Source organism: Schistocerca gregaria, chromosome 9 (genome assembly GCF_023897955.1).
Source record: "Schistocerca gregaria isolate iqSchGreg1 chromosome 9, iqSchGreg1.2, whole genome shotgun sequence".
In the NCBI taxonomy this organism is placed as follows: domain Eukaryota; kingdom Metazoa; phylum Arthropoda; class Insecta; order Orthoptera; family Acrididae; genus Schistocerca; species Schistocerca gregaria.
This window is the reverse complement of record NC_064928.1, coordinates 142,041,005-142,058,588: the sequence shown is the minus strand read 5'-3', so window position 1 is coordinate 142,058,588 and position 17,584 is coordinate 142,041,005. Positions and strand designations below refer to the sequence as shown.

Sequence of the window (17,584 nt, the reverse complement as noted above, 5' to 3'; positions counted from 1 at the left end):
TCCACCTACATTTATCTACAGTGAACAATACGTCGTGCTTTGTGTCTTACTTACTGCAAATCTCTTAGAATTCCTGTTGAGTCGTACTGATTAAAATAGTCCTGCCTGATGATGTTTTCCCTGTCAGGCGGATGTCTACCAGCTGATAATCCCAATACAATCAGCTTGTACAAAGCATATCTGAAAAATACCACCAGTTGCTACATTTATGAGAATAGTTAAGAAAACTATAATATAGGTAAAACGAATGACAGCCATTTGCTATGCTGAGCAATGGATAAACACATACAAAAGATTTTGATTATTGTGCAGCTCAGTTATCAAAAGTTTTCTTTTTATTAGAGTTCTAGTGAAACTGGACATGAAATAATTTCTGTATTAAGAGAATAAGTTATGTAAGTACAATTATGAAGTCACTGTAGTAAAAATAACACTTTTTCTGGAACAAAATTGATCATAATACTATATGGTAAGGTATATTGCAAACTGAATGTAATCAAAATTATTTTATTTCTGTAAAAACATTGATACTGACACCAACAAAGTTAAATATAAAGTTTTTCATAATATATTGTACAAATATAGAAGTACGTGTGTTTAAATAGATCATACTAAAAAAGTGCTTCATGTTTAATGAAAGTTGTGTTAAGAAATTAATTATAACATGAGTCATTCTGTGACTCACAATATCACGCTCATGTCGGCACCAATGACTCCTGCCGTCTGGGTTCAGAGGTCATCCTCAGTTCATACAGGTGGTTCACAGAGTTGGTGAAGGTGGAAAGCCTCGCTCACGGGGTAGAATCTGAGCTAACTATTTGTAGTAACATTCCCAGAACCGATTGCGGACCTCTGGTTTGGAACCGAGTGGAAGGCTTAAACCAGAGGCTCAGGTGATTCTGCGGAGATCTGGGATGCAAATTTCTCGACCTCCGCTATCGGGTGGAGAAATGTAGGGTCCCCCTGAATAGGTCAGGTGTGCACTACACGCAGGAAGCGGCTACAAGGGTAGCGGAGTACATGTGGAGTGCACATGGGGGTGTTTTAGGTTAGAGAATTCCCTCCCTAGGCCCGACAAGACGCCTCCTGAGACGCACCAAGGTAGGAGTAGGCAAAATGCAACAGGGAATAACAATATTAATGTGCTAATAGTAAACTGCAGGAGCGTCTATAGAAACGTCCCAGAACTGCTCTCATTAATAAACGGTCACAATGGCCACATAGTACTAGGGACAGAAAGTAGGCTGTAACCAGATGTAAACAGTAATGAAATTCTAAACTCAGATTAGAATATATACCACAGAGACAGGTTGGACAGTGAAGGGGGAGGTGTGTTTATAGCGATAAGAAGTGCAATAGTATCGAAGGAAATTGATGGAGATAATGTGAAATAATTTGGGTGAAGGTCATGGTTAAAGAAGGCTCAGACATGGTGATTGGATGTCTCTATAGGCCCCTGGCTCAGCAGCTGTTGTGGCTGAGCACCTGAAAATTAATTTGGAAAATATTTCAAGTAGATTTCCCCACCATGTTATAGTTCTGGGTGGAGATTTTAATTTTCTGGATATAGACTGGGAGACTCAAACGTTCATAACGGGTGGCATGGACAAAGAATCATGTAAAATTTTTTAAAGTTCTTTATCTGAAAACTACCTTGAGCAGTTAAACAGAGAACTGACTTGTGGCGACAACATATTAGACCTTCTGGTGACAAACAGACCCAAACTATTTGAAACAGTTAAAGCAGAACAGGGAATCAGCGATCATAAAGCGGTTACTGCATCGACGATTTCAGCCATAAATAGAAATATTAAAAAAGGTAGGAAGCTTTTTCTGATTAGCAAAAGTGACAAAAAGCAGATTTCAGAGTACCTGGCAGCTCAACACAAAAGTTTTGTCTCAAGTACAGATAGCGTTGAGGGTCAGTGGACAAAGTTCAAAACCATCGTACAATATGCATTAGATGAGTATGTGCCAAGCAAGATCGTAAGAGATGGAAAAGAGCCACCGTGGTACAACAACCAAGTTAGAAAAATACTGCAGAAGCAAAGGGAACTTCATAGCAAACATAAACATAGCCCAAGCCTTGCAGACAAACAAAAATTACGCAAAGAGAAATGTAGTGTGCGGAGGGCTATGCAAGAGGCGTTCAGTGAATTCAAAAGTAAAGTTCTATGTACTGACTTGGCAGAAATCCTAAAAAATTTTGGTCTTATGTCAAAGCCATAGGTGGATCAAAACAAAATGTCCAGACACTCTGTGACCAAAATGGTATTGAAACAGAGGATGACAGACAAAAGGCCGAAATATTAAATGTCTTTTTCCAAAGCTGTTTCACAGAGCAAGACTGCACTGTAGTTCCTTCTCTAGATTGTCGCACAGATGACAAAATGTAGATATTGAAACAAATGACAGAGGGGTAGAGAAACAATAAAAATCGCTCAAAAGAGGAAAGGCCGCTGGACCTGATGGGGTACCAGTTCGATTTTACACAGAGTACGCGAAGGAACTTGCCTCCCTTCTTGCAGCGGTGTCCTGTATGTCTCTAGGATTGGAAAAGGGCACAGGTCATCCCCATTTTCAAGAATGGAGGTCAAACAGATGTGCAGAACTATAGACCTATATCTCTAACGTCAATCAGTTGTAGAATTTTGGAACATGTATTATGTTCGGGTATAATGACTTTTCTGGAGACTAGAAATCTACTCAGCAGGAATCCGCATGAGGTACGAAAAAGACGCTCGTGTGAAATCCAGCTCACGCTAATCCTCAACGAGGGCCATAGACACAGGTTCCCAGGTACATGCCGTGTTTCTTGACTTCCAAAAGGCGTTCGATACAGTTCCCCACAGTCGTTTGACGAACAAAGTGAGAGCATATGGACTATCAGACCAATTTTGTGATTGGATTGAAGAGTTCCTAGATAACAGAATGCACCATGTCATTCCCAATGGAGAGAAGTCTTCCGAAGTAAGAGTGATTTCAGATGTGCCACAGGGGAGTGTCGTAGGACCATTGCTATTCTCAATATACATAAATGACCTTGTGGATAACATTGGAAGTTCACTAAGGCTTTTTGTGGATGATGCTGTAGTATATCGAGAGGTTTTAACAATGGACAATTGTACTGAAATGCAGGAGGATCTGCTGCGAATTGACACATGGTGCAGGGAATGGCAATTGAATCTCAATGTAGACAAGTGTAGTGTGCTGCGAATACATAGAAAGATAGATTCCTTATCATTTAGCTACAAAATAGCAGATCAGCAACTGGAAGCAGTTAATTCCATAAATTATCTGGGAGTACGCATTAGGAGTGATTTAAAATGGAATGATTATATAAAGTTGATCGTCGGTAAAGCAGATGCCAGACTGAGAATCATTGGAAGAATCCTAAGGAAATGCAATCTGAAAACAAAGGAAGTAAGTTACAGTATGCTTGTTCACCCACTGCTTGAATACTGCTCTGCAGTGTGGGATCCATACCAGCTAGGGTTGATAGCAGAGATAGAGAAGATCCAACGGAGAGCAGCGTACTTCGTTACAGAATTGTTTAGTAATCGCGAAAGTGTTACGGAGATGATAGATAAACTCCAGTGAAAGACTCTGCAGGAGAGAGAATATCATAAATATTTCTAACTAGTAAACTTCTTTCTTTTTGAGGTTTAAGATAATAACCAGCATCATACCTCATGAAGAGTCAATATGAGGTTTGGTGAATAAATCAGTACAGTATGTTAACTAGAGATTGTTCAGAACAACACACACACTGTCTCATGTGCACACATGCATGTGTGCACAATACCATTTTGAGGGTTATAGAAGAGGACTGTATGTTTGGATTGGACATGTATAGAGAAGAAAATTGTTTCATTCTTCCAATGATAGTGTTTTGCATCCAATGATAGTGTTTTGCACATCTCATCAAGAAGGAGAACCTTCACTGAGACGTCAAGATGTACATTTAAAAAAGACAAAAAAACCTATACTGTATTAATCACAAACAATCACTATGTGGCGATAAAAATGATATTGAATAACTTCACAAATATACCAAAACTGACATCTTAATGAAATAAGCACTTGCCTGCGAAAGGCAAAGGTCCCGAGTTCGAGTCTCGGTCGGGCACACAGTTTTAATCTGCCAGGAAGTTTCATATCAGCGCACTCTACACTGCAGAGTGAAAATCTCATTCTGGGAGTAAGAAAAGCACTTACCATGCTGAGATTCACTGGGGGAATATTAACAAAATATAATTCATTCATGAAAGGAGTGCCTTACAAAACATTTGTTCAACTAATTCTTGAGTGTCATTCATCAGTATGGGACCATTGCCAGGTAGGATTAATAGAAGAGATAGAGAAGATCAAATGAACATGCACACAAGATTGTGGAACGTATTAGTGACTTATCCAAAGTTAATGTCCTATATGCCCTAACCTCTTCAAAAGTTAGTGGGTCATTTTTTTTTTTTTTTTTTTTTTTTTTTTTTTTTTTTTTTTTTTTTTTTTTTTTTTGCAGAGGAAACTGTGACTACCTTCTTGTAACTGGACATGCTGCCACAATGCCTTGGGTCGCAGTAACAGTTAGATAGTGGGGACTTCATATTGCAAGGCGGAAGTGGTACACTGTACTTTCTTCAGATTTTCGGGGTTATCTCGATCCCAAACTGCCTCAGCATACCTGTTGTGACTTTCCTCTTTTTCAGTGGCCCCCAAGTTCATGTGACTTAACTCTGTGATTGTAGTAGGGAAGTTCTGGTCGCATTTTAGCCTCAGCCAAGCCTCCCAAATCTAATATTAGTAGAGAAGAAAGAGAGGGTCTCTGTGCGTTACAGAGGGATGGTTCTTGATGCTAAAGATTATCATAGCAAAATAGCATTTTTATTGGAGGATAGCACTTATAAATGTTTGAAACGGGATCCAACTCTATCATATAGCACAAAAACAACGGAGCTCTTGAAAAATTCTGGTCTTCCAGAAGATGTCATAAAAAATCTTAAAGTTTGAGCCCCTAGGCCTCCAAGGCTTTACGGATTACCTAAGATCCATAAGGATAATGTCCCTTTAAGACCCATCATTAGTGCCATTGGATCTTCTACATACAGGCTAGCGAAATTCTTGGCTATTTAATGACTCCCATAGTTGGCTATTGTGAACACCACATCAAAATTCTCAAATGTTTATTGAGAAAATCAAACAGATTAGAGTTGGTCCAAATGATATTTTAGTTAGCCTAGATGTGGTCTCGCTTTTTACCAAGGTTCCTATTGAGGACACATTGCAATTTCTGACAGAACACTTTCCTCCGGAAACTGTACAGTTGTTTCGACATGTCATGATGACCACCTACTTTCTGTATGGCGGGAAATTTTATGAAATGAGGGATGGAACGGCCATGGGTTCTCCGTTATCCCCTGTATTGGCTATTTCATGGAACAGTTTGAGAAACGTGCACTAAATTCTGCTCCACTCCGTCCATCTATTTTTTATCGTTATGTGGATGATACGTTTTTGGTTTAGCCGCATGGCGCAGGAGCCCTTGAGAATTTTCTGGAACATATGAATAGTGTGCACCCGAATATTCAGTTCACTGCCAAGATAGAGAGAGAGGGAAAACTGCAGTTTCTAGATGTACTGGTGCAAAGAAAAGCAGATGGGTGGCTTGGCCACTCTGTGCACCGCAAACCAACGCACACAGATCTATATCTCGATGCAAAGAGTTTCCATCATCCAGCTCAGAAGAAAGCCATTCTAACTACATTGATATATAGAGCAAGAACTGTGTCTGACAAAGACCATTTAAATTCTGAAATTATTCACCTTAAATATGTTTTTCGTAGGAACGGCTATGGTTCACGGGATGTAAAGTCAGTGTTCTGCAAGAGAAAGAAACGTGAAAATAATGATTATTCGCATGATGAACAACCTAGCGTGTTTCTTCCTTTCTTCGGTTCTATTTCAAGTAAAATAGGCAGGATCCTTTGTAGATGAGGTTTAAGACCGATCTTTCGACCTCCAAGGAAAATCAAGGGGATGTTGCGTCCTGTGAAGGACTGCCTCCGTCTCAGGATTCCTGGTATTTACAAAATTCTTTGTGAATGTGGAAGTAGTTACATCGGTCAGTCAGTCCGGACCATTTCCGATAGCTGTACAGAACATCAACGTCACATTAAATATAGGGAGCTGGAGAAATCGGCAATTGGGGAGCATAGTCTCACTAGGAAACATAAAATTTTGTTCAGTGAAACAAAAGTTCTGTCTCAGGCCTCCACATACTGGGACTCGGTAATTAAAGAGGCGATAGAAATTAGAATGTGCTATAACAATTTTAATCGTGACAATGGTTACAATCTTAGTGGTGCATGGAAGCGAGCACTCGATATGGAGAAGCGTCAGAGAGATTCGCCGCGGGTCTTGGATACTCCGGGAGCGATGGCGCCACCAGTGTAGGCGTCGACAACATCTGCGACACCGTGACGTATTCGCCGTCCAATCAGGAGCTGTTCAATCACAAGCCATCCTGGAGCTATATAAGGTCCACCACAGCTGCTGTTTAGCCAGTCAGTTTCCTGACGATGACGATGGTGGTGAATATCATCAAAAGCTTGAGGTTTTACCAAGATTTGACGCGGCAAGAAGTCCGAGAATATTTTATTCAACAGTGCCGTCGCGAAAGACTTCGTTCTCAGAATTTAAATACTTTGGGAGTAAAGTAGACCACTTACTGAAAAGCAGAAGTAATGAGTTGTTGACAGGCACACACATAAAAGAGAAGGAAAACTTGCTAGCTTTAAGAAAGAATCCTTTCTTGATTTAGGTACAAATGTTGGAACAGGTGGGGAGCAGCACACAATGAAGGTGAAGTGGAGATGTGAATTGGGAGGGGGTAATAGGACAGAGCAAGAGGAAATTTTTCATTATAGTGTGCCAATTTTGTAATCACGTTGTTTGAATTCATGTCAGATCGCATGGAAGAGGACATTCTGGTCAATGTACCTCATTAAGTTTGAGCTCGGGGGATGATGATTCCTTCAATTTCACAACCATTGTGATTAAAATTGTCAGTAGTCCTTGTCTTCCAAGTGCCTCTGTCCATCCTTTGCCATGGTTTCATCTTCTCCTCTCCCTTCTTCCATTTGTAGGTCTTCTCTCCTTTTACCATAATTATAATTTTTGCCTTCAGTTTCCACACTTCGTTAATATTCCAGATCATTTCTCTCAATCACACTCCTGCACATCCCTCTCCCCTGCTTGGTTCTTCCCCTTCACCCCCCCCCCCCCCCCCAACCTGCCCACCCTTCCCATATGAGTGTTCCAGTCACATTTCACTGAGTTAAGTGGTGTAATAGTTAAGCACTGGATTTTCATTCTGGAGGGGCAAAGAATTCAAATTTATGTTCTGTTATTTAGTTTTAGTATTTAAGCTTTCTGTTCCATTCCTAAATCACATATGGCAAATGCTACAATGGTGCTTTTGAAAATGACAGTTATTTTCCATATTCAATTTCAAATACTTTATTCACCCATTAAATCTATACAGATTGTAGGATGTCAACATAGATGACTTTGAGACAAGTAAGTTAATATAAGACTTGTGTGGCTGCACAAATGTTGGGTAATATCCCAAAAGTCAATGACAGATGTCGAATACACCATGTCATAAGATGACATACCTCATCGCATGTGCAGTGGTTATGCCTGTTGGTCTGTCACACCTGATATTCCCAAGCCAAGTCAAGTATTCACATTGGTATGGCGCTATGCTTATCTGCACGACTTAAGCACTTGGGACTCGGGGTTCGAGTTGTGCTTTTGGCATGAGGCAAGTATGTTTTTTTTACACTGAAGTACTAATTTATTTACTGTACTGATGTTCTCTTTTACTGTAAAGAACAGTACAACTAAAACCTGCCATATTGTGTCACAAATAAATAAGGATAAACTTGTGACTTATGTTGTTACCAGTAAATGACCTAAGAAACAAAAGTAAGAACAGATTTTACTTGGTTGCAGTGAGAAGAATAATTTTGGGCACAGGTAAACTCCCTTTTATAAGAGAAGAAGATACTTGGCTTTGACAGTGTTCAGTCAACTGTGGAAGCCACAATATCCTGAAAGAGATCCCAACAGAGGAATCAAAACATTGGTTGTATAGAAGAAATGTGATGCAACCCAACAACTCAAAGAATTACACATTCAATAGTATAAACAAAAATGAAATGTTGTGTGGCTAGGGCTTCTCATTGGGTAGACCGGTCACCTGGTGCAAGTCTTTTGAGTTGACACCACTTCGGCGACTCGCGTGTCGATGGTGATGAGATGATGATAATTAATACAACACAACACCCAATCCCTGAGAGGAGAAAATCTCCAACCCAGACGAAAATCAAAACTGGGCCCCTTAGCATGGCATCCCATCACACTGACCACTCAGCTGTTGAGGCAGACTATAGTATAAATAGTTCACAAAGAAATATTTAGTTTAAAGGAATATTCTAAATGTACAGTATCTGTAAACCTTGAGCGCATCAAACTGCAATCCTGCTAAAAACTGTTTGTTTCTCAATTGACACAGCCTACTCTTCATAGAATTTTGAAATCCCAAAGAACATTACAACATCCATGTCATAAAACAGTACCTATAACTAGTTATCAATCAGTGCACATCCAGTACTCAGTATATGGTTTTTATCACATAATTTTCTGCCATAATCTGGCACTCATTAAGCAAACATCAATGTTAGTCACTCTTTGCCACTACTGAATTTGTGGGACCACTCATAATGCACATAGACTGCCTATTATACATAAAGTACAGGAAAGGCAACTGCTCACCCTCTAGCAGACAGATGTGTGCAGCATAGAGACATGTAAGAGGAAACAGCATTCACACTAGCATTCAAGCTCTTGCCCCTTTTCTAGCACACATTCATATACACAAATGCATACATTTCCAAATGTGCACTGCCGTGGGTAGTCACGCCACAGTCACAGGAGTGTGAGTTTGGGGGTGTATATAGTTGTGTGTATGAATATGTGCACTTTTACTAGAAAGAGAAAGAGCTTGAAACATAGTGCGAATGTTGTTTCCTGTTACATATCTCTGGTGCTCCATGCATCATTCTGCTGTAGGTGAGTGGTCGCCTGTTGCTTATTTTACGTATTGCTCCATCCAGGAATGTCCATTAGTGTGTTACAAAATTTAGGTTAATAAGGGGGCAATATAGAAAGCTGTGAACAACCCAGTGTTAAAATTCCAGTTCTAACAATGCAACAAAAATGACCTGCAGACTTTACATCTCATGTCACTTATTATGATATCATTAGCCTCCATCACCGACCACAGTTAGTACTGCCAAAACAGCCGAAACCAATGTTTCATTTCAATAGCGACCAGTCACTGAATTCTGTGTTAAAGAATGAAAATTTGGTTCTGAAATTCACAACAGCCTTCACTGTTCCCATGGGGATGTTTGAATGGGCACCAGCTGTGTTACAAGATGGGTGAAACATTTCAAAGATGGAAACACAAGTATCAAAGATATGGCTCGCAGTGGTTGTCATTGAACTGCCTACAGGGAAGGCATAATAGAAACTGTTGATGAGCTCATAAGAGAAGACAGGTGTGTCACAGTGAATTAAATCATAGCAGAACTCGCAGCAGGACACAGAGGAGCCCAAGAAATGATCCAAAGTTTATGTTATTAAAATTTTTGTACTCACTGGGTCCCACATCTATTGACCAAAGACTACAAACCTGAGAAAAGAATAATCACTCAAAACCTTCATCAGAGATTTCAAAATGAAGGTGATGGTTTTTTGATGAACATTGTGTTAGGTGACGAAAAGTGGTTCCATTATCACAAGCGTGAAACAAAATGCTAGAGAAAAGGATGGCAGCACTCGGATTCACTATCAACAATGAAAGCTAGGACAGTCTCATCAGCTGAAAAAATTCTGCTGGGATGCAGAGGGTCGCATTCTGATTGATTTTTTTGAACCTGGACAAACCATCAGTTCTACCCACTATATCCATGTGTCTGAGCTCCATTACGCATTGCATTAAAAATTAGTTAGGAATAAAGGAGAGGAATCACCAAAAGGCAGAAACACTGCATTGTTGATGGGTACACAAATAAAAAGTTACACAAATAAAAGGTACAGGGATTTGCTAGCTTTCAGAATGCACCTACTTTTTCAAGTTTCTGGGGAAAATATATGCGTGTGTGCGCACATGTGCATGCATGGGCAGTCAACTGCTGCCTCTTTCCTGGTCCACAGTGAGTATTAGTGTACTGTCTGAGGTGGGGGTGTGGGGTGGATTGAGTGATGGAGAGAGGCGGGAGGCAGGGAGGGGGTTGAGGGAAGTATTTAGTACGGGACAGGATAGCAGCAGTGTTACACACCAGGTCTGCTGCAACTATTACACAGTATTTTACATTGGTATGACAACTAACAAACTGTCAACTAGAATGAATGGCCACTGTCAAAGTGTTGCCAAAAATAAGGTGGACCACCCAGTAGTACAACATGCAGCACAGCATAACATCACGACTCTTCACATCAGCTAGTTGTGTGCTGTTATCTCACACCCTAGTCTATGAAATCGCATGCCCAGCCATCTGCCACCTGCCCCCTCTACCTGTACCCCTAGCTAGCCCAAAAACAGCTCCCCACCCTCTCGCAAGTTACTAGATGCTGCCCCCAACCCTCTCCCTGCTGCCTGCCTCTCTCCATCTGGCACCCCCCCCCCCCTCCCTTTTCACCCCACATCCTCACCTCAACCCAGTACATTCACTATGGGTCAAAAAAATGGTTCAAATGGCTCTGAGCACTATGGGACTTAACATCTGTGGTCATCAGTCCCCTAGAACTTAGAACTACTTAAACCTAACTAACCTAAGGACATCACACACATCCATACCCGAGGCAGGATTCGAACCTGCGACCGTAGCAGTCGTGCGGTTCCGGACTGAGCGCCTAGAACCGCGAGACCACGGCGGCCGGCCACTATGGGTCAGGGAAGAGGTGGCACAATGTAGGGAAACAGGTGTGTGTGTGTGTGTGTGTGTGTGTGTGTGTGTGTGTGTGTGTGTGTGTGTGTGTCTGTGTGCGTGTTTTCCCTACAAGCTTGAAACAGGAAATGCTTTCCGAGAGCCAGCAAACCTCTGTACCTTTTGTTTGTATACCTATTGACAAAGCAGTGCTTCTGCCTTTCAGTGAGTCATCTCCTTTATTCCTCAATAATTCTTAATTCTCAACCAGAACGACCCATACATTATTATACCTACATTGTGCATTCCTTCATAAACCCTATGGGAAGAAGATCATCATCCTGCAACAGGATAACACATGTTCTCACACTGCTTGTGTCACCATAGAGAAGTTCAGGAAAGGTTACAGTTGTAACTGGGACCATCTGACTACCATCTTTCTGGTTATGTTTAGGAACAGATGCAATGCCAAATTTATGAGATGGTGGAAGACGTTCAGCAAGCAGTGCATCATTGTCTTCTGGAAGCTGCAATGGAGTTCTATCATAAGGGTACTTTCAGACTCGCAGAATGCTGTGAAAAATATTTGTGAAGAAATGAAAACTATGTTGAAAAGTGATTTAGATTAAGTTGATGTACCCAGTTTGTCTAAATAATTAAAAAAAACTGTTCCTTATTACTTTTAGTATGGCTCTCTTACATTTCTATATTGCTGATCATTGAAATTGAATTTAGTGTTAATAAATGCGAAGGGAATAAAAAACCAATCTACAGTTCTGGGTACATTTACTCAGTAACTGTTTACTATATGAAATAATAAACAGGAGATTGAATAAAGAATAAGAATATCCAGGAGACTTGTGAGGTATCAGACAGGTTAATAACGCTCCACACTATATTACACACCCTTCTAGACCATTAATTCTGCCCTCTCACCCTGGATACCACAATTGTCACAACTGTCAGTGCTGCTGGTAAACCTTTTGGAGCCTAAGGTTGTGGTGCATGAAACTCATTCGGTAATGAAAGCCTTCATTCTGACAACTGTCAGTGTTCATAAACTAAAAAAACATGAATCCTACTCAAAATCAGTGTAATGACATAGCAGGTTGCAGGGTGTGACTTAAATATACACTGATAGATGTTACCTGATTGGATAGGTTAATTAAGAGTAAGCCCTGGAGTGGGTGAAAAAATTACATACAAAGGAAAAGTCCTTATGCAATGAAACCCAGCAGATGACATAATGCTATTATAAACATATATAAAAATACCCAATCATTCTAAAAAGTTCTGAGACTGGATCAACAGAAAATATAGAAAAGTAGATAGTGGTTTTACTGCATCAGGTATTCTACATAGACTCCCCACACTTGTGCACAATGCATAGAATGTTCATGCAGCCCTATGAAACTGCCAGAAAAATCCTTCTTTGGGGTGTCATTAAACTTGTGTATCATGTTGCCCAGTTATGTCATCAAAGTGTTGACTTTTATATGAATTTCTGCTCTTTATCTTTTTGTGGTAGGCTCATATTGACAATCTCTACACCCATACTGAATTTTTTTCCAAAAACAAACTGTCCATATTTTGCATGTTAACCAAGTTCTAAGAGGTAACCTTGGGTTGCCGATTTTGTTTGGTTGTCAAGATATTCAGAACAAACTTTGTACAAACTTTCTCTTCTTTAAAACAATTTGGAGACTGTCTTGAACACTTTATTTTTAGTTCTTCCTTTGATACAATTTGTGACAATAACAACACTGACACACTATCATGGAATATCCACTTCTTATCCATCTCTGCCCACAAATGTCTGGTTGAATGCACATCTGTTGTTTACAGTAAGCAATATTACAAACATGATGGATTGCTACTCACCATAAACATGACAAATTGCATTGCAGACAGGCGCGATGAAAAGAGGGTACTTTGAGTACCTCTATCGGTTCTCCTTTCTATTCCAGTCTCGTATTGTTCATGGAGAGAAAGATTTTCTATATGCCTCTGAGTGAGCTATAATCTCTCTGATTTTATCCTCATGGTCTCTTTGTTAGATATACGTAGGAGGGAGCAATATACTGCTTGACTCCTCTGTGAAGGTATGTTCTCAAAACTTCAACAAAAGCTACTGAGCATCTCTCCTGCAGAGTCTTCCCTGGAGTTTATCTATCGTTTCCATAACACTTTTGTGATCCTGTAATGAAGTGCACTGCTCTCCATTGGAACTTCTCTATCTCTTCTATCAAGCCTATCTGGCCCATATTCCACACTGGTGAGCAATATTCAAGCAGTGGGCGAACAAGTGTACTGTAACCTATTTCCTTTGTTTTCAGATTGCATTTCCTTAGGATTCTTCCAATGAATCTCAGTCTGGCATCTGCATTACCGATGATCAATTTTATATGATCATTCCATTTTAAACCACTCCTAATGCCTACTCCCAGATAATTTATGGAATTAATTACTTACAGTTGCTGACCTGCTATATTATAGCTAAATGATAAAGGAACTTTCTTTATATGTATTCGCAGCACATTACACTTGTCTACATTGAGATTCAATCGACATTCTCTGCACCATGTGTCAATTCGCAGCAGATCCTCCTGCATTTCAGTACAATTTTCCATTGTTAAAACCTCTTGATATACTACAGCATCATCCACAAAAAGCCTTAGTGAACTTCCAATGTTATCCACAAGGTCATTTATGTATATTGAGAATAGCAATGGTCCTACGACACTCCCCTGTGGCACACCTGAAATCACTCTTACTTCGGAAGACTTCTCTCCATTGGGAATGACATGGTGCATTCTGTTATCTAGGAACTCTTCAATCCAATCACAAAATTGGTCTGATAGTCCATATGCTCTCACTTTGTTCGTCAAACGACTGTGGGGAACTGTATCGAACGCCTTGCGGAAGTCAAGAAACATGGCATCTACCTGGGAACCCGTGTCTATGGCCCTCTGAGTCTTGTGGACGAATAGCGCGAGCTGGGTTTCGCAAGTTCGTCTTCTTCAAAACCCTTTCTGATTTCCACAGAGTAGATTTCTAGTCTCCAGAAAAGTCATCATACTCAAACATAATATGTGTTCCAAAATTCTACAATTGATCGACACTAGAGATATAGGTCTATAGTTCTGCACATCTGTTTGACATCCTTTGTTGAAAATGGGGATGACCTGTGCCCTTTTCCAATCCTTTGGAGTGCTACACTCTTCTAGAGACCTATGGACACTGCTGCAAGAAGGGGGGCAAGTTCCTTCGCTTACTCTGTCTAAAATTGAACTGGTATCCCATCAGGTCCAGCAGTCTTCCTTTTTTGAGGAATTTTATTGTTTTTCTATCCCTCTGTCATCTATTTCGATATCTACCATTTTGTCACGTGTGCGACAATCGAGAGAAGGAACTACAGTGCAGTCTTCCTCTGTGAAATAGCTTTGGAAAAAGACATGTAGTATTTTGGCCTTTAGTTTGTCATCCTCTGTTTCAGTACCATTTTGGTCACAGAGTGTCTGGATATTTTGTTTTGATCCACCTATCGCTTTGACATAAGACCAAAATTTCTTAGGATTTTCTGCCAAGTCAGTACATAGAACTTTACTTTCGAATTCATTGAGTGCCTCTCGCATAGCCCTCCTCACACTACATTTCACTTCGTATAATTTTTGTTTGGATGCAAGGCTTTGGCTATGTTTATGTTTGCTGTGATGTTCCCTTTGCTTCCGCAGCAGTTTTTTAACTCGGATGCTGTACCACAGTTGCTCTTTTCTATCTCTTATGATCTTGCTTGGCACATACTCATTTAATGCATATTGTGCAATGGTTTTGAACTTTGTCCACTGACCCTCAACACTATCTGTACTTGAGATAAAACTTTTGTGTTGAGCTGCCAGGTACTCTGAAATCTGCTTTTTGTCACTTTTGCTAATCACAAAAAACTTCCTACCTTTTTTAATATTTCTATTTATGATTGAAATCATCAATGCAGTAATTGCTTTATGATCGCTGATTCCCTGTTCTGCGTTAACTGTTTCAGATACACTTCTGGCCATTAAAATTGCTACACTATGAAGATGAAGTGCTACAGACACGAAATTTAACCGACAGGAAGAAGATGCTGCGATATGCAAATGATTAGGTTTTCAGAGCATTCACGCAAGGTTGGCACTGGTGGCGACACCTACAACGTGCTGACATGAGGAAATTTTCCAAACAATTTCTCATACAAAAACAGCAGTTGACTGGCATTGCCTGATGAAACGTTGTTGTGATGCCTTGAGTAAGGACGAGAAATGCATACCGTCTCATTTCCGACTTTGATAAAGGTCGGATTGTAGCCTATCACGGTTGCGGTTTATTGTATTGCGACACTGCTGCTCACATTGGTCGAGATCCAATGACTGTTAGCAGAATATGGAATCGGTAGGTTCAAGAGGGTAATAGGGAACGCTGTGCTGGATCCCAATGGCCTTGCTTCACTAGCAGTCGAGATGACAGGCATCTTATATGCATGGCTGTAACGAATCGTGGAGCATGGACTATCAGATCGGAGACCATGGCTGCGGTTACCCTTGACACTGCATCACAGACAGGAGTGCCTGCGATGGTATACTTAATGACGAATCTGGGTGCACGAATGGCAAAACGTCATTTTTTCGGATGAATCCAGGTTCTGTTTACAGCATCATGATGGTTGCATGCGTGTTTGGCACCATCGCACTGAACGCACTTTGGAAGCGTGTATTCATCATTGACATACTGGTGTGTCACTCGGCGTGATGGTATGGGGTGCCACTGGTTACATGTCTCGGTCACCTCTTGTTCGCATTCACGGCACTTTGAACTATGGATGTTACATTTCCGATGTGTTACAACCAGTGGCTCTACCCTTCATTCGATCCCTGCAAAACCCTACATTACAGCAGAATAATGCACGATTGCATGTTGCAGGTCCTGTACAGGCCTTTCTGGATACAGAAAATGTTCGACTGCTGCCCTGGCCAGCACATTCTCCAGATCTCTCACCAATTGAAAACGTCTGGTCAATGGTGGCCAAGCAACTGGCACGTCACAATACACCAGTCACTACTCTTGATGAACTGTGGTATGGTGTTGAAACTGCATGGGCAGCTGTACCTGCACATGCCATCCAAGCTATGTTTGACTCAATGCCCAGGTGTATCAAGGCCGTTATTACAGCCAGAGGTGGTTGTTCTGGTACTGATTTCTCAGGCTGTATGCATCCAAATTGTGTGAAAATGTAACCACATGTCAGTTTTAGTATAATATATTTGTCCAATGAATACCCGCTTATCATCTGTATTTCTTCTTGGTGTAGCAATTTTAATGTCCAGGAGTGTAGTTCAGCTCTGTTTGTCACCAGGAGGTCTAATATGTTATTGCCACGATTTGGTTCTCTGTTTAACTGCTCAAGGTAGTTTTCAGATAATGTGCTTAAAAAAATTTCACTGGATTCTTTGTCCCTGCCACCCGTTATAAATGTTTGAGTCTCCCAGTCTATATCTGGCAAATTAAAATCTCCACCCAGAACTATAACATGGTTGGGAAATCTACTCAAAATACTTTCCAAATTTTCCTTCAGGTGCTCTGCCACAACAGCTGCTGAGCCAGGGGGCCTATAGAGACATCCAATCACCATGTTTGAGCCTGCTTTATCCGTGACCTACACCCAAATTATTTCACATTTTGGATCTCCATTAATTTCCTTCGATTCTATTACACTTTTTATCACTATAAACACGTCTCCCCATTCACTGTACAGCCTGCCTCTGCAGTACACATTCCAATCTGAGTTTATTCTGTAGACGCTCCTGCAGTTCACTATTACCATGTTAATATAGTTATTCCCTGTTGCGTTTTGCCTACTACTACCTTGTCGCATCTCAGGAGGCGTCTTGTCGGCCCTAGGTAGGGAATTCTCTAAGCTAAAAAACCCACATGTGCACTCCACACGTACTCCACTACATTTGTAGCCGCTTCCTGCATGTAGTGCACACCTGCTCTATTCAGGGAGACCGTACATTTCTCCCACCGATAGCGGAGGTCAAGAAATTTGCACACCAGATATCCGAAGAATCATCTGAGCCTCTGGTTTAAGCCTTCCACTCAGCTCCAAACCAGAGGACTGTGATCAGTTCTGGGAATGATACAAAAAATAGTTAGCTCAGATTCCACCCCGCAAGCAAGGCTTTCCGCCTTCACCAACTCCACCAACCACCTGTATGAACTGAGGATGACATCTGAACCCAGACAGAATGAGTCATTGGTGCTGACATGAGCAACAATTTGCAGCTTAAGGAGTGGCAACATGTCCACTCATAGGCAGAGCGTGCGATGCCACACGGCCAGCCTCCACATTGACCCCCTGCCTCGTGCGCCACGAACGCCGCTGAACCCGCCATTCCCCTTGGGGAGAGGGTGGCCCAATTGCGCCCAGTACCTGTGAAGATGTCTCGATAGCAGGGACTTTGGGTGAAGCATGTAACACCTGGGGTGTACCATATGACATACCAGACTCCCCACTGCCACTACACTCTAAGGCAGCAGCCTGAAGATGGCTG

The 17,584-nt window shown here is 41.1% G+C and overlaps 1 protein-coding gene across 2 annotated transcripts in view; it reads right to left on the bottom strand.

Annotated features, from left to right (window-relative positions):
- The window catches only part of LOC126291710 (uncharacterized), a 327,921-nt gene that overhangs the window by 46,359 nt on the left and 263,978 nt on the right, over window positions 1–17,584 (bottom strand). For both annotated transcript variants that reach the window (XM_049985366.1, XM_049985367.1), the window contains exon 22: window positions 55–180. In XM_049985366.1, coding sequence (XP_049841323.1) covers window positions 55–180 — 126 coding nt within the window. The remainder of the gene's footprint in view (window positions 1–54; window positions 181–17,584) is intronic.